The sequence below is a fragment of the Agelaius tricolor genome, unplaced genomic scaffold, assembly GCF_023055355.1.
Source record: "Agelaius tricolor isolate 1412-34295 unplaced genomic scaffold, bAgeTri1.0.p SCAF_10, whole genome shotgun sequence".
NCBI lineage: Eukaryota > Metazoa > Chordata > Aves > Passeriformes > Icteridae > Agelaius > Agelaius tricolor.
Genome location: NW_027269270.1, coordinates 846,974 through 873,088, shown reverse-complemented (window position 1 = coordinate 873,088; position 26,115 = coordinate 846,974). Strand labels below are relative to the sequence as shown.

The following is a 26,115-nucleotide window of genomic DNA, read 5'->3' as shown; positions in this document are numbered from 1 at the left end:
CAAGGCTGAGGTTCAGAGCATGGCTTAAAAAAACCCAAAACATCCATGGCAATTTTCCAACTGAGTTTCTTTGCATCTGCCAAGGAACAACAGCTCTTGAAATCTGTAAAAGTGCTGCCTCCACTTTAGAACATAGAGCAGGATTACTGATGAGTCAAATTTCTTCCTGATATAGGGCAGAAAAGCTCCATTCTAAAGAATTTTGCAGAGACTCACTGCTACTTTTGCAAAGAACACTGCATTAGGTATATTGATGTGCTATGAAATGCCAAATTAAAATGTGCTATAACTGTTAAGACAAATGCCCAAGCCCACACAGTATTGACTGGGTACCTCATTCTCTGTCAGTGTTCATCTGCACAAAACCCCATTAATCCCATGGGCTGTTCCACTTATTCATGAGCCCTGCTTTTAGTGAACAGCAATCAGTGATAAGATACTCCAGCTACTCAAATCTAGCAGATGCTATTGAAAACTGTACCTGTTCTACCTGCAGTGAACAGTTCTAATGGTTGGTTCTACAGGGCACAGGGCCTCCAGCAGCAATGGAAACAGAGAACAGCTCTCCTCCTCTGCAAAAGCAGCTGTTGGCATCACACACCATCTTCACAGCTGTACTGAGCTCACAGAAAAGTGTTTTCATTTTCCTGTTGAGATATGTATGGGATATGCACTTATTCTGCAGCCAAGCTCATGCAACACATGCTCCAAACTTACTGCACACAAAAAAGTTTGATTATTACAAACAATACAAAAACAAACACACAAAACTCGTGTACTAGCCCACAACCATCATTCTTATTGTGTATTATTGCAAGACACCATTTCTCAATTACAAATTCACAAGCTAAGATACAAAACATTACATGGGAGCACAGAGTGAGGGCACAAGATTCTGACAATAACTTAAGAGCCATTATGAGGAATACTGGAACAAATATGAAATAATCAAAGATTGATCCAGTGTAGCCAGCTGTTTAGGTACAAAGGTGCAAAGTGAAGCAATTCTTTTGTGATCACTGTTTTTTTTCTTTAAAGTAGCCATGAGAGCAACCATCTAAATTTACAAAAATATTTACTATAATAATTAAATAAGGATCCCAATGTTTAAAAGCTTTCAGAAAATAGAACTGAAATCTAGTTACATGTTTACAAGCATGAATCTTTTTACAAAGAAGTAAATTTTAGACCAAGATATTTAAATACAGTGTTCTCAAAAGTGTCTGCTTCCAGATGAATTCAGGTCATTTATTTAACTCTGATTTCCACAAGACTTATCCCATGCCAAGAATTTCCAGCAAAATTCAGTTTTAAGAAGTTTTATTAATAAATGTCACCTGACATGTCTGCACAGGTTCAAATGCATTGAGTCTTTTTTTTTAAAAAAATACAATTTCTGGCCTGGGAAATCTTGATAATTACAGCAGATCCTTATCAATGGATGTTAAGCACAACATAAATGGAGTCAAGCTCAATTGCCTACAAAGGGCTGGTACAAATCAAGAAAGCAAAAGGTTTCATTTTGCAAAATGCCAGTTACAAAATGTCAGTGATTATTTATTAAGCATTTATTAAGTTCAATGTAAAAATAAAGCATATTAAATAAGCCAAGGCACATTTTTCAATCCTTTCCTCCATTGTATGTTCATTTATTCCAGCATATCAGTCACCTTAGTAACTCACTTAAATGCTCAAAGCTCTCCTGAATCCAAACCAGAAATCCCAGCTTCACAGCAGCTTGTCAGAGCATCCCAGCTGCCCAAGACTCAGCCCATTTGAAAGCCTTGCTGCTGCTGTTTGATATTCACTTGACAGGCAGGAGCTGAAATGACATCACACAGTCTATGAGCCAGCTGGAGGGGGCCATCCACACCTTGCCCTGCCGGATTTTCTCCGGCTGGAACTTGGAAGCCACGTCATAGATGACATAGTGAGTGCAGAGCCTCTGGTCAGAGGTGGGCTCTGCGTGGTAGGACACCGTGTTGATGGCCTGTGTCACGTCACTGTCTGGTTTGGGCTGCCTAACCAGCACCTGGCCACCTGCTGCCTTCACCAGCTCCAGCAGGTCACTCTTCTCGTGCTGTTTGAAAGGTCCCAAAAAATAGAAGTAGCATCCATCAAATAACTTAGGCAGCTGCGTGGAGGAAAAAAGAAACCAGCATGAATATAGGACTTGACAACTGAACAGAGAGGAAAAAAGTGGAAAGGGAAAAGCAGAGCATACTAAACCCCTACAATTTATAAGCAGAACAGTAACTTAACATGCAAGGTTCTCAGGGTAAGTATGCAACCAAGAAAAGCTTGTTTATGTGGTAAATTCTTGCTTCTGTTTAAATACTTTCCAGCACAACAGGGTTTGAACTGTGAGTTAGGAGTATTTACAGCTACTGTTACAATGCAGTTTGTAAATCCTCCAGTGTAATCCAGCAAATAACCAGGAGTGAACCCAGTTAAATGTAAAAGAGGCCTTAAATGGAAACAAATAGTAATAAAACCAATTTTTTTTCAGAACTATGCTCTAAAGCTGAGCAGAGAAGACCAGAGCACATCACTTCCTGTCCCATCAGGTGTGATACTACAGAGAGTGCAACACAGTGTTCCCCTGACAAGGTTACAGCAACATCTCTGCTAATGGAGAAAAATGACAGCTTTATGGGTGTTCACAGCTCTTTGGATCACCTTGCACATAATCAAATCTTCTGTCCAAGAGCACATTAAAATTTTACATCTCCTGCACCTCTGTGTGTGGCAAAGGGCAGAGCTGCCCAGCCCCAGGTCATTAATCCAGGCTGTGTGGAGCATTAAACCCACCAGCTGCTCCCGGTTGAGCCGCCCGCGCCGGGGGCCACCTTGCACTTCGTACTTCTCCTCTTGTTCTCGAGCTGAGCTCTGCAGACAGGCTTGTACCCCTACAAAAACCACATAAGGGAGGCAGAAATTAGACAACCCAGGCTTTAAGAGAGGCTGGCATGTCATTTTAGGGACTAAAACGTATCTAAGATAAAATTATTACAATGCAAGACATTACATTTGGTGTGCTTAGCAATTTGCTTTTAAAACCTGAAAAAATTTACAACAGCGCCTGAAAGATGCAAGTGAGATGGTGAGAAGTAATATCACACTAAAATCAGTGCTATAAACACCAGGAATTATTAGCTCTTCCTCTTACCCTCTAAAGGTCAAGCACTTAATGTCAAATGTCAAACTGCTGATCACTGGGAGCTCGAAGGCAGTGCCTGGAGCCAGCACGGCAGTTACGGAATGGACACAATTGCCTGATAAAGAGCAATTACAAGGCAAGCACAAAGCTGCTTCTGAGCAGCCACGGCCTCAAATAACAAATCAGATGGGATTTCAAGGTCTCCAGGATCAGCACAAACTGGAGATTTATCTGGGGTTTAACAGTGGCATTTGTTTCTGTTAGCACTGCTGCATAATGAGATTGTCTTTTAGAGTCAACATGTTTTTACCTTGTTTTAAGAGCAGTTATTTTTTCCAATGGAGAAAGCACTGATGGTAATGCATTGCTAACGTCCATAAAATGTACTGCCTGACCTCACTCCAGGGAGAGGAATTGCTGTGGTCACCCATTCAAGGATGGAACATTTTGCCTGCATGTACATTGCAGCCACTAATAAGAATTACCCAGGAAAAAGTTTGCAAAGCTGATTTTGCAAAGGGTTCCACGAGGATTTACAATGTGGCTGAGGCTGTAACTTTTATAGCACCTCACTCCTTCCACCGTGTTTCTAATTCAGGCAACTTCTTTGCACCGGGAAAACAGGAAAGCCACAGTATATAAAAACTATAAACTGAACCAAATCAAAAGAGAACTGTGGAGGGTTGACCCTAAAAAGGAAGAAAGCCCAAGGCTATGAAGAGAAATATCACTGACAAAGGCACTTGGATGCCATGGCAATAAGTAGCCAATGGACAGGAATATCTAATCTGGAGAGATCTTGAAAGAAACTCACAGTAATTTGCAGTCAGTTCATACAAATTCACAAAATGAAACGGGAATTCACATTTTAGGGAGAAGTTCTTCAATGTGCTTACATCAAAAAAAGATAAACCCCTACAGAAAATTACAACTGGCTGAACACTGCAGCAAATATCTGCCTCCCTGTACAAGTATCAGATTGATTATTTGCACTTGTTCCTTCCTTCAAGGAAAATTAACGTGAACTAGAAGGGCAAACCTAGTCATGGATTTTCCAGAAAGGCAACTTACATATTCATTATTGATAACAGCAATGAATACTGATAACTTAATTTCAGTATTCATAACTCAGAAATAAATCTAAAAGCTATTTCACATTTTATTTATTTATTTTAAATCACCACAATTCAACAAGACTTCCTGTGTCAATGTGCCTCTAACTTACACTGCTGTTCTTTCCCTCCAAGGAAATACAGATACTAATGGGTGCCACTTGCCATAAAGGAAGAACTCTCATCTAATCTTAAGAATGGAACTGTCCCTTCATTAAGAGCACGTTTTATTTCAATCCACCATCAAAAGCTCAATTTCAAGGACTTTCACTACAGAAATGAGGTTTTTATACAATAAGTGCATCACAAATTGAGCATCCAATGCCAGCATCAGTAAATGAAGCAAATGGGATACAAAAGTAATAAAAGATTGAATGAATACAAAAGACTACAATGTCTTTTTGAACTGCTGCTTGCCTGGAAAAAAAAAACAAATGAAGTCAGGGAAGTGACTAATGTCAGTGGAGAGCTGAGGTCACAGAAAGCAAAATCAGTGAGGTCTGTCTTGCCTACACACATCATCCATTTCACACCGCCAGCTCCTGTGAGGAGCTGAAAGCCTCAGAGTTCCTTGTCACACCTAATTACAATCCTCCAAGAGGGCCACAAGAGAGACTCATCCACCTGCATCCTGTTCTCCCTGTGCCCACAAGAGGCACCAGGCACACACCTGTTACCTGGACAAACTGGAGACATGCAAACAGCCAAGGGTCTGCATGAGCAGCATTCTCATTCATTGCAACTTTCCTTTCCCAGCTAGAAACAGGCCAGAGATCTGTGTCTTAACATGGTTGTGACACAAAGGATGTGTTTTCCACATAGCATAAAGAGCCAAGAGCATAAATTCTCAGTGCCCAGGTATTTTCCTTTGATATAAATATTTCAAGAGGCAACAGCTAGACCTACACACACACACCTTCATGGAGCAAAAAAAATCTCAGGGGTTTTTTTTTTGGTAATGGAAAAACAGTACATTTTCAATTAGTGAACATATTTTTCATACAAGATCTAGAAAGGTAACTTGCTCTGACATATGGATATCACAGGTTTTGAGAAAGGTGCTTACAACACTGAGGGGAACAGTCAAGGATTATTTATCCATGGAGGAAGAATTCCTGACTAGAAGGAGGAAAGCAAAATAATCTCAAGTGATGGAGACCAGTATGGCCTTTAACCTCAGAGTTTGTTCAGACTGATTTGTTGCCAAGTGGCTCCTTTCTCCTCAATGACTCCTGCATGCTACAGAGTTTGTATTAAAGAACTAAGGAAGTCAAATATCAGAACAAAAAAAAAAAAGAAACAAAAGGGAAACATGCCCTGGTTCTCATATTTGAGATAAAATGACAGAGGGCTCATATAAATAAATACAGAGGGCTGTTTTTATAACTAATTCCATATTAATTTGTCTAAACAAAAGGTTATTTATTCTCCTGTTCTTTTTTACCCCCTCTCCCACAAAACTTGCTTCTAGATCTCTAAATCTCCATTATCATTTTCAGGAGCAGTGAACCCTGTTGGATGCAATAGCCCAAGTGAGGTTCTCAAAGACAGAATAAGCAGCTCTGGCTGTGTTATGGTGTCACTTGGAAGCAGCAGCAATGTACAAGTTTTACCATTCTTCCAGGAGACAGCTGGACCAACCACAAGATGATCTTGTGCTAAAAACAATAATATCTCAATTTCACACTTGAGAGTAGGGATGCATACAGAAGGTTCAGCACATTGCAGACCTTTCCAGTCAGATGTTTTTTGTTTGTTTGTTTTGTTTGGTTTTTTTACTGATAGAGATTTTATTTTCTGTGAAAATTGAGTGCTAAGTTGAGTCCATTCAGTATAGGTCTTTTCTTTCAGTAGGCATTAATTTTAATACTGCTAACATGTATAAATGGCTGGATAACAAGACAGTTCCCTTTTAATGGTCTCTTCATCCAATTCAGTATCATCCTGATCAGGACATATAAAAGGAGATAAAACTCCATACTTTACTCACAGATAGATCAGTCTGCTACTTCTCCAGAAGCTCTTTTGACCTTACATCACTTAAGTCAAAATGTCCCTTTGATTTCAAACAGAAACCATGGTTAATTGAGTCCCCAAAACTCCTGAGATCAGACTCTCATTTCTTTAGCACTACACTGAAAAGCCACCAGTGAGAACCTGATGCCAAGGCACTGGTTACATGAATGGACTGAAAAAAAGAATTGCTATTATCCTAATTTCAAAAGTGACCAGGATGCCATCTCCCTTCTGAAACTGAGATGGACACCTTGAATACTTATGCAAAAAACGTTCAAAATAGGACTGAATCTCAGAAGGAAAGGACAGCCCTGAAGAAGGTTTCTGAAAATGGAAGAGAACCTTAGACTTGGAGAAGACACCTGTCATTTTAGGAGGAAGCAGAGATCAGGGTTTTGTTGTTTTCCTCCACACATTGACAGTCTGTGCACTCTTGACCAGCAAGCCTGACTAAAAATCTAATCTGTTCTGTTCTAACATAAGGCCATTCAACTTGCACAGGGTCTCAGCCACTCTTGATTTATTCCTTAACACTACTGCCAGTAGGAGCTGTGGACCATCTAAGTTTGAGTTTGTTCAGGTTTATCCCTGTTCTTGGAGAGAAGAGGGTGATGATTGCAGCAAGGTTTAACCTCAGCAGCTGGATCCATCACCAATGGAAGGACAAGACTTGTATGAAAGCAAGTGGGATTTCAATCCTCATGGAGCAGAGCTGCCTTGCAGTGCCAAGGTCAGTGTGCAAGCCCTGATGGATAAAGCTGGCCTGACCCAACACCACTGTGGGGACAGCTCCCATGGGCACAGGGGTGCTGCAGAGCTCTGCCCTGGAAATACAGAACATCCCAAGCTCCAGAGCCTCTTAAAGAGCTGATTTCACAGCTGCAAGTTTTAGTATAAACAAGGTCATTTGCACCAAATTTTAGCAAAACCCAAGCCTGCACTGAAGTCCCTAGAAAACATGGCAGGAAGAAGTTTTAGCTTAATGCATCCACATTGAGCTTGGTGCCACCACATTTGGCACACAGAGCACTGCTCATTTTCTCCCCTGACTAACAAGATCAGTAAAACATCACTACTTACACTGATCCTGATTACCTCACTGAGCAGCTGCCCCTGCCTTCTCACCTTTGAGATCTAAGGAGCAAGCAGGTTAACAGGGTGCCCACTCTAATTGACCTTTGATACAAGTGCAGCTGCTAGCACTGGAAATAAAAGAAGTCATTATTTGCAAAATTTAAGATCAGAGCCCTCTAATCCTTATTCATGTAAGTCTTATTGGTTTTAATGAAACTAACTGCATCAGCAAAAACAATTTGAAGAGAATGAAGTACAAAAAAAAACCTGGTTGCCAAGAACAAGTTGTAATCACCCACAGATACCCAAGGGTATCTCTCAGTAACTCAATTAGCCTTAGTGGAGTTTTGTTGGATTTGCATTAATAAGGCAAAGAGCAGGGGTTAGTCCCAAAAATCTCTTAGAATGGCTAAAGGTAATTTAGGAATACATGATAGCAACAAAGAAGATGAAATACTACACATCCAAGATCTAATAGAGAGTGCACCTGATACTTCCTTAGCTCAGTCTGCAATAGGTTTTACAACTTACATGCAGATTGAGTAAAGCCTGGTGATCTCAGAAATGATATGCATTGAAAAGGAAGAAAGGAAGAAGAAAAGGAAGAAATCTGGACTGAGAGAAAGCTTTAGGGGAATCTGGCATGGCTGGCTTCAATTTGTTTTCATAAACAGCCTCTGCTACAGCAAAGAACTTTTACACAGTCTCTTATATGCTCATAAAGTGACTTCAGACAGGCAGATTTCCATGGAGTGAGGTAGAGATCTCACCAGTGAAACAAGAGCAGTCTGTTTTCTCATCACATGCAAACGACACAAGATCTGCAGAGACTGAAGTGCATCTGCTTAAGAATGGGAGCTTACAAGTGAATCCAGGTGGTATTTATTGAACACAATGGAACAGGTGCTTAGCAAGTCCTGAAACATTCCCAGCAGCTGGGAGCATGTGATTTAAAAATTATTCCTTCACTTGGAGCCCCAGGTGTCCTGTCTTCTTTGGAAAGAAACACTGCTGGTCACAGCTGCTTTCTAGAGTGATCAAAGTGAATGGAGGTAGCCCTTCCTCAGGTCAGGTTAAATTTAAATTCCCCCAGGAGTGTTCCTCCTCTGGGTCCCATCACAGGCTTTTTAATGAATGAGGTTGTATTTCCTATCACCATCTTCCTTAATGCCATGTTTTCTTCAAACCAGAAGGCAGCTAGAACAAAGGACTCCACAAATATGGCAAACTGAGTACCTGGATGACACAGAACAGTACCTGGATGACACAGAACAGTACCTGGATGACACAGAACAGAGGGAGCTTTGGAAACACCAAAGTTTCCTTTTCTTCTAGACCTTATTTCAAACCAACCCACCTCCAATCTCTGCAGACATCACACTGAAGATATTCTCACTCCCATTTTCTCCTCTGCAAACCCCAGCAGCTTCACAGGGTAAAACTGTGAGCTCCTTCCCAGCAGGTGCAGGCACTGAGGGAGTGCACAAGTTCAGCCCCTGCTGGTTTGAAGCACTGCCCTCAGCCGCACACCCCATACAACCAGAACCTGCACTTGGGAGAGTTCTAAAGCCTCTCAGAGCTAGGAGTCCTTTTGTAGGAGGTTGCTGAAGGAAGTTTCCAAGTACAAAAAGAGCATGAAGCTCCAGTGATCAAAAGTTTTGGGTGTTTCAAGGAGGGAGGGCTTTGCTGAGAATCAGTCAGTTACCTAAAAATGTTTTTGCATGAAAGAGAGACAGTCCAGCCTGAGGAGCAGTCAGCTCAAGCAGCTTTGCACTCCTCTGCTCTACCAGCCTAAACAAGGATGGGCAGAGAAAATTCAGAAAGATGTTTTCACCTTGAAATGTCAGTCATGCAGTCCTCTAGCTCTTCCAGTCAACTCCCTGTTGTTGTGAGTCCTTACAGGAAAAGCAGTTTTTTCTGCCTCCTTCTAATGATCAGAACTAAATCATTGCTGCTGCTTTCAGGTAAGCAAAGCAGGGGAAGGAATGAGCAATCAGATGCTTAGAATTCTGCCAGACACTTCACTGCCAGGACTGACACGAGCTTGTTTCAATGCATATCATTACTGAGATCATTTTTCATTCCCTGCTTTAACAGATGACAATAACTTAAAGAAAAAAAAACAAGCTGAAAAGCTATTAAAGACTTCTGCTGGTTTTAATTACACTGTTCTGTGTTCCACATAAAGCTGAGAGGAAATCCAGTGCTACTTGAATCTTTGTCTCAGCCCACTTGCAGAAGGATAATGACTGGCCACTTTGTGCCCTATTACCATCCCAGAAATAATAAAGGCAATGAAATAATGAAACCAGTGAAAGTTATGGGCAAGGAGCACTGTGGCAACACTGCCTCAATTCAATTCTGTGCTGCCTTGCAAGTGCATGCACTGCTGACAGTGTGCTACATACAGAAAAGGTGGGAAAGCAACTGGTAACATGAAATTGTTCTTCTGTGAAGATCTAATCATGCTCAGTGGTGACATCCTTTCATCCTAATCTCCTCCCTGAAGACAAAAGGTAACCCCAAAACTAGGGATACACACTTCAGTCTTGGCTCTCCAACAGCTCAAACTCTGCTGGAAAATTCCACATGACCTCTCTGCCAATATGAATGGATGCTGGACCTGTGTGCATGGACACATGGAAACAGGAGTATCACAGAGTCACCAAGAGAAGGAAACTGCTGTTTATGAGAGAAAGATTCACAGCCTGCTGTAACAGAAGAGTTAACATAAGAGATTCTCAAATAAAATACTGTTTTTGCAAGCTTCTGATGTTTTTTAAGAAGAGGTATAATGTGTAGGCTATAAATATAATTTTAGGGATAGCAGTCAAATGCAGCTTACCTTGTAGTAAAAAAAAATTCAAACATTCCCTTATGCATAGTCAGCATTTCATTAAGTGCTTCACTGAGCTTTGTTTTTTCAAATATTTTAGTGAATTTTTTCAACATGAATTCACTTTAAGTGAATAGTTTAGAACAGTGAACCATAAATAACAACTTATATTTATTATATAACCAGGAAATGCACATACTTTTGGAAGTTTATTTGCATCACATTTAAGGAAACTTATCCAAATAGAAGTCAAAAAGCCACGATAAATGGAAATGAAAAGGAAAAGCAAGGAGCTCTTTTTCCTAGACAAATGTTCCACCAGCAGGAGTCCCATTATTTGTTATAACAATCTTTAACTTGTAATGACTCTGAAGAAGACTGATAACAGACTGGTGGGAACAGATGGAGTGGTGCTGTTAATTATAGGCACTTAGCTGCATCAGACCCCATGAGTTATTGCTAACATTTCCCACTAGGGAGGAGAATCACTTGCTTTTAAGTAGGATGTTGCTTACTAAGCTGGGAGCATTAGCAGGCAGGATTGTATTAATCAGTACCAACAACATAAAATAAAACTCAACTGTGAAAAAAACCCGTAAAAATATTCCCTGAATAACCCCTGGACTATTTTTTTTTTTTTTCTCCAATCACTTCTAAATATGAAAGTTCTTCCATAAAGATTTAAATTCAGGTCTCACTAATGAAATCTCCCTACCATTCAGAAGTTTTCTAAGCATCTGACTAGCAGGAAGATGAAATGAAGTAAAGGATGCACAGAGGATAGAATGTATGCAAACCTTCTGGGCTGAGTGAAGCCAAGAACCTGCCAAGGGATTCACACAGAAACAAGGTCTTCAGTCTTGGGGAAAAAAAAAAAAAAGCATGGAACAAACTGTCTGGAAGCCAAATGAACACCCTGAGTCCAGCGTCCAACCTGGTGCTGTGCTTTAGTTTGCAGCTTCTGAGGCTTTGCACAGTGTTTTCATAAACATTAGTGTCCAGGCCATTAAAGAATCCTTATGTTCTGGCATTTAGTCACACAGTAGAAAACTGGAATGAAATCTGTAAGTTTTCCATGGGTAATTAACTCATTTGTAATGTACTTATTAGCTAAAGGGACTTAGTCATAAAGGTCAAGGGGAAGAAGATGGGTTTTGCAACTACTGTGAAGGCAGATACTAATACATACATCAGAATAAATAAATAAACTCAAAATTTAGGGTTTAAGTCCACAGAACAGCTATTTAAAAAAGCATGCACTGTATAAACACAAATGACAGACTGCTTGAAACATGACTTGCATGCTAACTTGGGATAAAAGTTCCAACCTCCAACAGATCTGAGCTTGTATGTAAACATCAGCTCACTTCCCACAGGCCTTGAGCACATATCCCAAACAAACCAAAGTCTCCTCTCAATTTCAATGCAAACTGCTCATAACAAATCCTGGAATTCAATAAAACCCTTCCTTCTCTCCCAGGGTATCTTGCATAATGTTCCAAATCAGTCTTAATGTAGCAATGAAAAATTTCACTCCCTACTGATACCTAGGCTATGATCTATCCAACACACCTAGCAATGAAATGCACTCTTACCAAGGAAGTAGTAGTTATATTCAATCAAATATACTCAATTAAATTGCTAGTCACTCCTCAGAACTGAAAACAATCCCTTGCACTTTGTGTCAAGATGGCATTGATAGTAGGACAGTTGTTGAAAAAGAAAGTTTCTCTGAAATCCCATCTACAATTTCTGCTTAAAAACCCCAAGGAGTGCCACATATTTAATACTTACATTCAAACTTGAGGACCCAACATCCAGTCAGAACAGCCATCATGCATTTGACAGTGGTTGGCATTGGAACATCAGGGATAACAAGGTGAGTTACTAGGAGAAAGATTACATCAGTAAAACTAAAAGCACAGAAAAATCAGAACCACGCCTGGCTGAAAAGCAATCAATCATTATTTAAAGAATAAGCAGACTATAATAATTTATCAGCCACTCTTTCCAGCACAAGGAGGTGATTTTTGAGACTATAATCTGAGTTATAGGAGAGCTTTTAGAAATTTTGTGGGTTTCAACATACACTTGCTGTGAAAAAGGGAACTCATGGTTTTACAGTTTTACACTAACACTTAAATCTTCAGATGAGGCTCCAGTTTATAGGACAGCATTTTTTTTTCAATCCTTTTAGAGTTATATTTAACTCTGACAGGAATCTTACTAAGGGATCTCACTGCTTTAATACAAAGCTAACAGAACTCCACTCAACATTCTGGAATAGTAATCCAGAAGTGAAAGATGGAAGGGGGAAATTACCTTAGCATTTTGCTCACAAGCACAGGAAGGATTAAGATAATATTGCTGTCCTCAATGAGGGGAAAAGAACTCCACCAAACCCCATAATGTGGGTTCACCAATCTTAATGAAGAACAAGATCTGAAGGAAGGCAGCATGTGAGAACCTTCAGTCAATGCCTTGCTCTTTTCTCAAGGCTCACTTCTGGAGAGTAAAAACTTTACAGGATGTCTCACAAGCAGAGACCTTAAAGTTGGTAAAAGGGGTGTAAAGAGAAGAGGCCTCTGAGGAGACTTTGGGATTTTACACAGCAAATAAACTGCCAAACTGTGGCTCCCCCAGAAACTTCCTGCCCTGATAGCCAGACAAGCTTTCTATGTGTTTACATGCAAAACAAACCATCACTGCACTGCAGCTACAGCTCAGGGATTTCAGAAACTGCCCTTCCCAGCAGTGATAAAAAGCCTCTTGCAGGTAGTACCTTAAAGCATAAAGTGCAGGACTGCAGTTACTTCTATTTGGACAGAGACACTTCAACAAGACTCCATACCTCTGCTGTTAAATTCAGTGCACCTCTGGGCCTTCAGGACTGCTGCTAATTTGTTCAGCAATTTCTGCTGTTCCACACTAAGATTGCTCCCCAGTATACCAAGGGGTCCATTTCTTGGCTGGCTGGAGCTCAGCACCTATGTGAACACAAAATTCTGCAATAAGCTCAATATTTGGGAACATAAAGAAAGCAACTTACTGGACAGTTTTCTTTTTCAAGAATAAGCATTTTGAAACAATTCATGGCAAGCTTAGTGGACAGGGTCTTGAATAAATGTCCATGTAACAAATCAGCTCCACAGCAAAAAGCTTCACATTAGAGATATTTCATTTAGCTTATGCAAGGTACCAAAACATGGATCAGTTTTTCCTCCCTTGCCCTCTTTGGTGCTTTTTAAAGACACTGGGGTGCACACATAGAGCTGGTTGAACACTGTGTAAACAGCCTGGCAGACTGCAGTGTTGAAAGAGAATAAAAATCCCAATTAAGTAGTAAAACCTCCTACTTTTAGCAAAGTATTAACAGAGTATTATTGAGTAACCTATATAATTAATATCTGCATTTCCTTTTAGTAGAAGCCCCTAATAGTTTACCCTGTAAGCAACCAATGCTTAAGTGGGATTTTAGATGTGGGTAGTGTTAATGCAAAGGAAGAGGAGCTTTATGCTGATACAGTAGGATACTTCAGCTCCTGGATTTTCCTAAATACTCCAGATTCCATGGCACAGACAGACCTTTGAGATCCAGTTACCACAGCCTCAGGCTCTGCATCAAGTCATCCATGTGAGCCAGCAGCTATCCCATGGCACACACTCACCCCAAAGCAAATGCAAATACCAAAATGGTTTGTTTGGCACAGAAGAGCTGCATCTTCCATCTGCTGCAGGTGGAAGGAGCAGCCACATTATTCCTGGTTTAGCTGCAACAGTTTACTTTTGGCCACTGGGTACACCTTGTGTCCTCAGTGAGGAGGGATCTTTGCAGACTGTAAAGGCTGGAGTAGATATGGGCTGCTTATATCAGCCAGGTCAGCTTCATTCTCCTCCATTGGGAAGCACAAAGCATTTCATAATGCAGCCATTTGTTAGGTCTGAGTACCTGATTCTGGTTACAAGTCCTGGGAAGTCTTTGTCCAAAGGAGGAGAAAAACAAAAACCCCAGCACAATCTCCCAAAAGCTATTTTCTACTGCTGAGTTGATATTTCCATTGCTGGACAAAGGATGACAGTGCAACAGCCTTTTAAAGGCACACAAAAAGCACCTGGAACAAAGACTGCTGCTGTTTGCAGACAGTTTGGAAAGCAGAACAAATTTAGATATGCAGAAAAACAACATCAACTGCAAAGTTCAAGCACTGATACTTGAGGAATACCACAGGCTCGTTTTCCTGTAATAGAACCACATGACAAGAAACATCTTTTGTCTTCCCTCATAAAGCTGTAACACAGAACTTCAGAGCTTGTCAGTGTTCCACATACATCCTAGAAACACTGTCCAAGACAGCTTCCCAGCCTATTTTAAATCTCCTTGTAAAGGAGGTGATGTACTGTACTTACATCTGAGCCTTCAATATTTAAAGGAAGAACTCATGGCTTGTTGTTCTGTTAAAAAGCAAAACACAAAAACAAACCCACACAGCCATTTACCTCAGAGGGCTGGGTAAGTGAAAATGATTCATTCTTCACTGGTAACATTAGCAGAGATTTCATCTTTTTGCTTTCTGCGTAGTCCACAGGCCGCAGACCAAATATATTACTGGCAAAACAAGCACAGATGGGTTTAAGTAAATAAAATGTGACTTGATTCTTAACTAACCAGGCATATTAGCTGGGTAGCTTTCCCTCCCACTTTCTTATTAATATGTAATTCCAGCTAAAAGCACAAAGCTTCAAGTAAGAATTGCATCCCAGACAGATGGATACTGAATTACAAGCTGTTGCATTGGGCTGAGGAGTAAGGGATGCTCAGAGCAGAATGTTCAGTTAAATAAACCACAGTCCCTGTTAAACTGTCTCAAGATGCACTTTGATATCATTTGCAAGACCCAGAAATTTCAGCTTTAATCTTTCATTGCAGTCATAGAACCAAGAAATGTATTTTTGGCTCATCCATTTGCCATAAAAGACATGTCAGAAGACTCTCCATAGTGTATTAAACATGGGAGCTTGATGTGGTAGTGCTTTTATGGGAAAAGCTATCTGCTTCCTACTTGGGAGCCACAGCTCCCTTGCACTTCCAAAATCTGAGTGTGCCTCTCATTTTCCCTCAGTGTGCTGTTCCACAGAACACATTAGAGCCCATTCAGTCAGATTTTAGTCGGTTTGCCAATTTTGTTCAAAGCTATTGATTGCAGGTGGCACCTCATAGTTATTAGTTGTGCTTCCAGACTGATTTCCTCTTTCAGCACTCCTCAGACAGAGGTGATTGCTATAAACACATCAAACTCAGCCATGGCTTCAATTTCTTCTTCATACAACTTTGCTGCTGCAGGACAGTAGTGAGGGGAGGAAAGCCTGAAATTGCAGAACAGGTATCATTGCCATTAGCAAACAGGAGCCTGTGCCAGCACTCTGGGGAAATATTCTGCTTGCTTTGCCCTTTGTGAGAGTAATGGCTGCTGCAGCTGATCCTCTTCTGCCCACCTCACACAGCTCTGGCTCTCCAAAGGCACAATACGAGCTCGTTATGGAGGGGAAGCTTGTAATGAGAACAAAGCCCTGACTCAGTGTCTGAAACCTGGCAAGCTTAGTCATCAAACAATGAAACATTTAAAGAGGTCACAGGACCACTGCAGCTTTGAAGAGCTCTCTCTTGGCCACACATTTCTGTGCAGTAGGAATCCAGGGAGCTTTACAGGGAATTCCACCTAAGGCCATAACCCAATCCAGCCCAAAGAGCAGCTCGAATTATTAAGTCTCCACTCTGACTTAACTAGGAGGCTTTGGCCAGTGCTAAGCTGAAAGATAAGTCTGACCTTAGCACCCTTCTGTAGCCCTGCTCACTAACACAGCCCCTGGGGAAAACAACAATCCACAAAAATCCCCCACAGAAGAGTCCAGGATGGTATTTTACACTATTACCAACCCCAAGCTCTTGTGTGCTACTAATGAGCACAAGGCAGGCATAATACAAACTCTGCAGACTGAAAGATAATTGGTTAAATCTCTGCCCAGGCCTGGGAGTTGCAGCCCATTAAATATTGTCATGCTGTTCCTGCTTTGTCATGCATCATCAGGGTAGCTCTTGCCCTTTCCTTAAATAAGGCCAATATTCAACTCAAACTGCTGCAAGATAAAGCTCCTTTGAACAATGCATCCAGAGAGGGGGGGAAATACATACATATATATCAAACACCCCAAAAATCACCTTTAGACTAGCTGGCTGACCTTGCACAGTGAGCTAGGTAGAGGCAGGAAATCCCTGCATGTCAGTAGCACAGATTTGGGACTGCTTTTCCCTCCAAAGGCACAGTAAGGCTCTTGACTGTTGGAAAAAACTCATCAATGTTTACCACAGGAAAAAAACTCTCATCAATGTTTACCATAGAAAAAGACACAGCCCACCCCACTTAAATACAGAACATTTTTTGCCAATTGAACTGTACAAATACAAGCTCCTGCTCCTCCTTCTGTATTCATTCACAATTTTCTCCTACAGTTTTAAGCTTGTTTTAGTTGCTTCTTACTAGAGTATTGTGACATGCTGTCCCATCATTATTCAGCATTGAAGAATGAAGGGCTATTTATTGCATGTTAAGGTGGCATAGTTAAATTGTGACAAACTTTGGAGCTGAGGTCTGAAAAAGGAACACCAGCACAAGAAATGGTTTAAGAGTTTAGAATATTTGCAACTAAACAGATTGTTGAGCTTGAAGAAGTGTGAAAATGTAGCTGAAACAGGAGAAAAGAGAGTTTACATAATAAAAACCAATACAAGGAACACATCCTAAAAACAGATTTTCAAGTAGGATAGTGTTGTATTTTACTTTTCAAAGAGAAAGGATGAAAAGTACATTTGTACTTTTTTAGTAAGGCAGGGGAATGGGGAGCAGAAGCTTTAGGGAAATGGTGCTCACATCCATCTTCATCCAACCCACCTGAACAAAGGAAATCATCCACCTTGTTCTAAGATGAATTGTTATCCAATATTCAAAACCAAACTAGACATGCAAATTACAGCCACCCTAACACACAAACAGTGTTTTCAGAAATACCAATAACTCTGTGTGCTCCTCCTACAAATCTGGGATTGTTGGGAATGGGTCCAGTGCACGTGATGAGCTCCACATTCAGCAGGAAGACACAATTGCTTCTGCTGGAGAGAAATTAGTGAGGTGCCTAAGCTGGAATACAAGGTCCCCAAGGCATCCCTCTTTCTACCAGAAGACAGGTGGCCTGTCTGGAAGTTGTTTTAAACATCCCAGTGTCAGATGTACCCCTGGGTGCAAGCAGCCTCCTGTTAGCCAGTCATCAAGGTACTGAATAATCAGTAGGGGGCTGTTACAGCTGGAACAAATCCAATCCAAGAGTAGGATGTGCTGAGAACAAAGAGGAGCCCAGTGAGGAGCAACTCACCCAAATCTGAGTATGACTTTCCATGAAATGACATAATACTTGGTAATTCTTTGTAATCAGGACTTTTAAGCAGCTCCACAAGCCAAGTTTTGCCCCAGCAGCACAGAAGAGCTCAGCAGTGAATGGAAATCCTACAGCCAGGTCTCAGTGCACTACCCAGTAACTCCCATGTGGAAATCTGACTGGCTCTCCAGGCAGCACCTGGATTTTGAGAATGTGCTAAATAGAAACCTTTCCTGAACCTGACAGAGGGAAGAAAATTTCATCTGTGTAGCCAGAAAGACCATCTGAGATATCCAAACAGAGCCAGGATTTTAATTAACCTACTGTCAGCAGGAGCTTCAACACACTGTCTTGCACTTGGGCAGCAAAGACCTGCACTCTCTTGACTCAGAATAAGGAGACAAAATGGTATCAGTGCCATGGGTCTAATGCCTTCTGGAATGACTGCAGGTTATAATCATTTTTGTCCCTGTGCCATTCATAATTGAGGACCATGGTCTTCCCCTTAGCATTCCCACAGGTTTGTTCAGAGTCAGGCTCACAACCACTACACCTAAAAAAGCAGAGCAGGATGACAGCTTCTGCTAATGCTAAACTTACTGTGCATGAAGAACTGCAAAGACAGCCCATTTGAGTGAAAGCATTTAGGAAGTACTGTGAAATTGCAAATGCACAGATCTAATTTTTCAAATCACTTGGCTTGCTGTGAAGTAAAGAAAGAAGAATTCAAGCATGTTGAAAAAAGCCCTAAAAATAAAAATTAGTTATGTGTAGGAGATTAACGTAAAAAAATTAACAGGACCAGTAGGACAATTAATAGGTCCACTGGTCCATATAATATTTTTCATTTGTAGTTTGTGTCTCTCCCAGGCAGTGAAAACTTCAATGAAGTTGTGGACAAGTGAAGTGCCACAACTATTAAATCTCAGAGATTTCAAAAAAGAAATTTTGCCAAGGAATAAGGAAATCCCAGGATTAATTTCTGGCAAAAAAGGAAGCCCTCATCTGCTCTTGCTTGGTCCAAAAGATACGTGGCTGCTTCCTGTTATACAGAGCTATTTCTTAATGCACTACAAGTTAACATGAAAGGAGAAAAACCCACCTGAAAGGCACTTGGAACGTGCCCACTGGATGGGTTTGTGAATATCTGACATGTAAATCTGAAATGGCAAAGTCTCAGCTCTCTGGACAGGGCTGTACCTCAGCCACTGAGGTTTCTCAGATAAATCCTACATCCCTCCAGTGAGTCTTACCTGCCTTTGGACCTGCTGTCAGTCATCACTGCACACCTTTAAAATCAATTTCACCTGGCACAACTGAGTATCATGCTAAATTTCCAAACTACTGCTCTAAGCAGGCTGTTGGATGCAAGCTCTGTTTTTGTTCCAGTAGATTAACTCTTCAACACACAAGGGACATTAAGACACCAAACTGAGTTAATTCTACTGTTAAGACAGCAGCAAGACATCAGTCACTCCTGTGAGGTTTCATGCTATATATTTCATGGTGTCCCAAGTAACATTTGAATGCATTTGTCATGTTCACATTTTACTTAGTTTAGCTAAAGTAAAACACTTACATAACCACAGTGAACTAATCAAACTTTCCTCCCCGCTCCTGTGAGATAAAGGATCACTTTATCCCACCACATTAAGCAGAGTCCTCTCCTTGGCTGAAAGTTAATTCATTGTGAGCCTGAAGAGCCTACAAAAGGACTAGAAAGGGTTTTATACACCAAAGAGAAAAACAAAGTGAACTAAAATTAGACCAATTTATCTGTTTGACAAAATTGGTTTGGTGTAGCCTTAGCTCACACACTGCACACCTCTCAAGTTAAGGCACTCCTCAAGAAAATCAGCCTTGGAGATGCAAGCTCTACTCATCACTGCTTCAATTTCTACTGTAAAGAACCTAAAATAATAATGTGAAGGTGAGCATTAAGTACAAAGAGACCAATTATAACTAGCCATAATGAAATGAACTGTAATTGCACCATTTTAAGTGATCGGCCTGTTCTCATCTCCTGTTTTCAGAACTGTGGCCAGCTGCTTTGAGAGATCTAGGAAAAAAAGTCACTGAAGAAAAACAAGCTTCCTGTCAGATGTGACTCCATTATAAGGATACCTGCATCTACTAGGAAAAAAGAATTAACTGAACCTTCTAGATGCAAGAAGGTTCCACTTACCTAGCCAAATCCAACCACTGCTTAATTAGGACCACAACTGGCAGAGGCTGCAAAACACCCTGTGAGATTTGCAAAGGCATGGTCCAGGGGAAGATCACAGCACCATTCACTGCTGGAAGCTATGGGGCACAGGAGGGAAGGGAGGAGGAGGCATTCTCAGGAGCCTCAGACACACTGCTCTTGTTTCTGTTGTTTCTTGACAGTGTTTGGAGGAGGTCAGCAGAGCAAGCCTGAACACTTGGCTTGTACATCTGTTTCTCTGTGGCTCTAATGCTGGGTGTAAAACTAGGGGAGGGGAAACCCCAAGCCCTTTCCATGCAACACACACAGTGGCATTTCAGCCAGAGAGCCTACAGAAGATCTGGAAGCCTCAGTTATTCCAGGAAGGATGGACAGAACTGAATTCATGCCAGACAAATCACACAAAGATTAATGGCAGCTACATTTGTTCTCAAGAGATTTTAACTGAACGTTATCTACATTCAGTGAAAAGTTAAAGCAGGGCTTAAGGTTTACATAAATCTCCCCTTCCCTGATTAAAAAGCTGCTGTTTCAACAGAGTCATGTTTGCTTATGTAGGGTGAGCTGAAAGAGGTTCAGCTTGACCTCTGTTTGTGTGAGCACATGCAGCAGAGACCAAGGCTAACAGGAGCCCTGCAGAGTCCATGGCTGGCATTTGGAAGCTGGGCTGTGCAAAGCCAGCAGAGCTGAAACCCTGCCACAACCTCACAGCAAAGCTGCTGGCTGTGCTTTCAAACACCAGCCAAACACGTGGTGTGGCACACAACCAGCTCCTCATATTCAAGGGGCTTGAAAATCTCCAAAGCTTCTCCAGGTGCACCAGTCCTTGCTGCTCAAGAACAAAGTGAAGATGAACAACTGATCCTTGTTTTACTCTTTCATGCTGAAGTCTTGAGTCAAAAGTCTTTGTTTTGGCTTTGTCTTGTTTTCTAAACTCTAATATATTCAAGATTAGGACTTTATGGGAACCCCTATGCTCTTCCACAAAGCACCTTAATTCTGTAAGCTTCAAGACTGTGAATGCTGAGAGCTGAAGTGATTAAGCTGAACTTGTTTATGCTTCTTCACGTGGCTGCCACAGAAACTTCATCCTGTTGTGTTTCTATACACACACACCCCCCTATTGATAACTTGTACTGGACTCAAATTTATACACACAGGCCCTGGCACAACAGTACAGCCCCTAAAATTATATTAGTGACTGGAATGCTAACAGTGTTACTCATAGACTGAAAGATTCTTTAGCACCTCCTATACACAAATGCCAAAATCTTCAGGAGACTTAACTGTGTAGAAGAGTCAACTGAAAATATTACTTAGCTTTTTCTTTTTTAATTAAAAGGTGTACCAAGGATTAGTGCTTTGATCCAGAAAGGCAAAAATGAAAATTCCCAAATCTCAGCCTGTGTCTGTGTCATTTGTGAAAACAGAAGAGACTGGAGCAAAATGCCTTCTGCTAGCAAGTAGTGTAGTAAAAGTAAAGAGACAAAAACCAGCTGTAGCAGTTCAAAACTCATCTAGCTCAGCATCTCAGAGCTGACAGCAGCTATAACAAGATGCCAACAGAAAAGTGTAAGATTAGGGTGAGCATATGTTGTTACTTTCCTCTCCAGTACTCCAGCTATCTATGACTCAGGCATCCTCAGAAAAGCTTAGGACAAAACCAAAAGGAAAGGAAACACCCACCTGGTACGCAGAGCAGAGCACACACTTAACACCCACCCCCTCCCTTCACACAAACCACATTTATCGCTAGCAGCGCTTCCCATTCACTCCCATCCCCTGCGGGCGCTGCAGCCGTGGTTAAAGGCAGGAGCGCTCTGGCTGTACTCACACGGCGTGCCGGGAGGCGCCGTGCAGCAGCAGCAGCTCCACCACGGCCAGGTGGCCGTTCCTGGCGGCGTCGTGCAGCGGCGAGTCGTTCTGGTAGCCCGTGGTGTTCACCAGCGCCCGGTGCTGCAGCAGCAGCTCCACCACCTCCCTGTGCCCGTGGTTACACGCCTCGTGCTGCAGGGGAAAGCCACAGGGGGGACTGTGAGAGTCTGGCCCAAGTTTCCCTCATCTGCCTCACCATACTCATTTGAGGACCACTGAAGAGAAGCCCCCTCCTGTCTCCTCTGTAGGAGAAAGTTACACACGCCACGGGGCTCGAGACCTGAGCACAGTGCTAAGCTGTTGTTCACAGGTGTGTTTGCTGGATGCTGCACTGAGACCAATGAGAAGAAGAAGGGGGCACCGTGTGCTTTTTGTAACAACAGCCTTGGAAGCTGTCCTACCTCTCAGCCTGGCTGGGCTTCTCCTGAGTTTCAGGGGGTCTCCCACAGAAGACCCTCACCTGTTTTACAACACTGTGACATAAAGTGACTGAGATGTAAGACACCTCTCCATCAAAGACCAAGACATGGAACCCCCAGGTGAAAAGGCCCCTCTCCTCCTTCCAAGGACTGGGACTGAAACCCCTAACCCGAGGGAGGTGTGTGGGGGAGGCAAGCTGACCAAAGCCAGATGTTTGCCTGCAGGTGTGACCACTGGACCAAGAAGACAATGGCTCTGCTGAGAACACTGACTACCTGTTATAACTATTCTTTATTGTATCTGTTTCCCCCCCTCACCATTTCTAATAGAGTTATATAGCAAAAACCTCTGAGTTAGAGATTTTGAGATCTCCATGATGTAACAGGCGGATCCTCGACTGGACTGGACCAAAGAACTCCATCTCTATGTTTGGTAGCTATATCCCCCTCTTTCTCTCTCTCTTTTTCTCTCCCTTAATCCCTCTATCACATTTTGCTGTGGTCACTCAATAAAGGTGCATTTGTTTTGATTATTACTGCAAATCCCCTGTGCCGTGTCAGTTGTTTTGGCACCCTGAGATCAAACCCACGAACCCCATTTGTAAGGACAGATTGTGACAGGGACTCAGGTGAAGCAGAACCCACAGGGGGACTCCTCTCATGGCAGCACTCCACAGATGGACAGGGAAGATGATACAAGGGTGCTGTGTCAGATTCCTGATGGGAATTTACCTGGAAACCCAATGGGGGAATGGTCTTCACTAGGGGTCACCAAATGTGGTGGTGTTTGCAGGGGTCTTAGGATGAGGGAAGAGATGAGAATCTTGATTCCATGTTTCAGAAGGCTGATTTATTATTTTATGATATATATTATATTAAAAGAAAATTATATACTAAAACTATACTAAAAGAATAGAAGAAAAGGATTTCATCAAAAGAAGAGGAACGGGGGAAGAGGAACGGGGGAAGAGGAACGGGGGAAGAGGAGAGATAATAAAATCTTGTGACTGACCAGACAATCCGAGCCAGCTGGACTGTGATTGGCCATTAATTAAAAACAACTACCTGAGAGCAATCCAAGATGCACCTGTTGCATTCTACAGCAGCAGATGATTGTTTACATGCTTTTTCTGAGGCCTCTCAGCTTCATAAGAGAAAAGATCTTAGCAAAAAGATTTTTCATCAAATGTGTCTGTGACAGCCCAACACTGCCAAAAAGCCCCCAGAAGAACTGAACAAAGGCCAACTGTGTGCAAGTCAGACCACAGGGAACAAACCCCTCCAGATTCCAGGCTACCAGGAGTATTCTGCAGGAGAGGAAGAAGTCATGGTTGACAAGAACCTTTTGTTTATTTTCTGTAATTCAATCGAGCAATTTTTTCACTCCACTACTTGATATATTTCCAAACCACTGAGGACATTAGGAACCCATTAAATGCAAGCATTGTTTTGAATTGATAATTTTTGAGTTATCCCAGCTGTATTGTCTGCATTTGCAGAGTCACCAGCTGATCAATTTTGTGGCCTGCCCTACACCCCAAGCAAAGGAGAATGACACTTGGGCAGGTCAGTGGCTGCTGATGAATTCTTTTAACCTTGTTTATCATCACTTCTTCACTTTGCATAATTCTCTGTCACCTAAGTGTGTGTGAAGGGAACTAAAATATCAGAGAGGAAAGGAGGGATGAAGTGAAATGGGATCAGAAGACAGATAACAGAAAGAAGCCTTCAACACTCACCAGTGGTGTCCAGCCAGCATTATCTTTGACATTGGGATCTGCCCCATTTTTCAGCAGCTCCTCCACAGCTGCTAAGTCACCCTACACAGGAAAGAAAACAGAGTTCTGAAAAAGTAATGAAGAAAATACACAGATACAACACAATTATAAATTCAGCTGCAATAAAAATGTTATAATATAAGCCTTCCATGTAGATATTGTCAGGATAACAAAAGCTCAACTGACCTGGAGATCACAGTTAATCATTGCTGTTCATTTAGAACCACCCACACATTTTACACCAATACATAGTTCTAGATAAAAACTATGCATGTAACAGAGTTAATTCAAAATAAATGGAAAAGTTTGCACAAATTGCAATCTGTCCACTACAGTCAAACTGCAAGGATTAAAGTCAGGAACGTTTATTGAGAAATTCCTCGTCCTTCAGACTGGATTTTTTTCCAAGTTAATCAAAGTAACTGTCTGAAAACACAGGTGAAATAAATTAATAAGCCTGACAAGCTTCTAGAAATTGGTTTTCCACAAAAGGAAAAGAGTTTTATTTAACACTGCAATTACTACTTTATGTTGAATCTCATTGACACTTTCCCTGACAGTGATCTACCAAAATAGTTTTAATTTGCTTTTTGGAAAAATGCTAAACTCAGCTTTCACTGTAAGCAAGGAGGTGTGGAAAGGGTGGAAACTGATGCAGAGCCTCAGGAAAAGAGGCTGAATAGAGATGAGGCAAAGCAAGCAAAAGGGCAGAATTAGTGAATCAGAGGTTTTGACACCCTGAAAAGCAAAGCTGGTAATAAGATTGGAGCATATCCAGATGCAGCTATAAACAGGTGAGGAGAAGGTGCCTGTGGAAGCTGAGGCAAGGAGATCTCTGCAGTGCAGGCCTAACTTCTTATTATTTTAGGCAAAATAAAGCATTTCAAGAGAACTGCAGACACTTTGCCTAGACTGGGGTACTGAGATTCCAGATGAAGAGACTATTAATATACAAACTGGTATGGAGCTCTTGCCAGGGCCCAATATACAATATAAAAAAAGATCTGAGAGACAGAAATTTAATCCATGATATACACCAAGTTCAGTGCCTTTAAGTAGTGGAAAGTCAAGGAATTTCAAGGTGCTACTCACAGCAAGCCTTGGAAAAGGTGAGAGAATATTATATTAAGCTTTAAATACAATAAAAACAAACTTAATCCAATTCTGTTACCAAGAAACTCTTTGAAAAAACAAAACAGCTTTAATCTTTACTCTTCAAGTTAGAAAAAACATTAAGACAGACTGCTCTGCAGAAATAAATCCAGCAAGCAACAACTGTAAACTCAAAACTCACCGAAATATAAATGCTGAGACTCGCTGGCTTTACAACCATCAAGCAAATTAACACATCAGAGATAAATTTCATGCATTATATTCACAATCTGGATGTCCCAGCAAAATGTTACCTTTCAAAGCAATTAAAGGATTGTAGCAGCAGCATATTCTTTATGGTTGCAAGGTAACAGACATAGATCAAACCTGAGCAGTTATTCAGAGGCAGCTCAGCATTAAGATCCCTCCCGACACAGAGAACACACAATTATCTATAATGAGCGAGAGCTGAGCTTATCATTTAAAGTTCAGTTTGCAAACATGTACTGCAAAGGGTTTGACATTTCAGGAGTACTGCTTGAAAGCAGGAAGCACAGCTAATAATTTGTGTGGGCATCAGATACTATCACAGCTTTTCACATCAGTTATGTGAGCATTGATTTGTAAAACATCAAAGGAAATGCTGCTGCTGTGGACACCAGGACTGACAACATACCCTGACTTAAATCCAGGCCCGTGTCAAAATTAGAAAATTGCTGTTTTGCTGCTTCCAGAAGATAAATATTGTCATCATGTCATCTGTAAATGGAACCTGCTCCCTCCAACCAGCACGGAGCACTGAGAGTGACAGCAAGGAGGGAAAGCTGTCATAAGCTGTGCAGTGACTGGATGGGGGCTGCCAGTCAGGATTACAAGAGAGATGTTAACCAAACAGAGCCAGGAGAATGTGCCTTTTGTGTCCTCAGAGGCTCTTCAGGCAGCCACCATCAGCTGAACACTTAGCTTAAAAAAGCAGAAGAGGAAATTTCAAGTGGCAGATCATTAATAGACATGTTAGCAAGTCTCTCCTGCAAGCAGGACCACAATCACAGAATCATTTTGGTTGGAAATGACCTAGAAGATCATCAAATCCAGCCACAGGTGCCTCTGACATTTGCC

General features: G+C 41.5%; 1 protein-coding gene across 1 annotated transcript in view; it reads right to left on the bottom strand.

Annotated features, from left to right (window-relative positions):
* Positions 1-1,159: 1,159 nt before the first annotated feature.
* Positions 1,160-26,115, bottom strand: part of BARD1 (BRCA1 associated RING domain 1) — a 43,354-nt gene continuing 18,398 nt past the window's right edge. The window contains exons 5-11 of the mRNA XM_071434225.1: positions 23,866-23,946; positions 21,667-21,839; positions 14,696-14,804; positions 13,050-13,185; positions 11,993-12,085; positions 2,812-2,909; positions 1,160-2,134 (exon numbers count right to left, since the gene is read on the bottom strand). Of these exons, the coding sequence (XP_071290326.1) occupies positions 1,805-2,134; positions 2,812-2,909; positions 11,993-12,085; positions 13,050-13,185; positions 14,696-14,804; positions 21,667-21,839; positions 23,866-23,946 (1,020 nt within the window). The 3' untranslated portion in view covers positions 1,160-1,804. The remainder of the gene's footprint in view (positions 2,135-2,811; positions 2,910-11,992; positions 12,086-13,049; positions 13,186-14,695; positions 14,805-21,666; positions 21,840-23,865; positions 23,947-26,115) is intronic.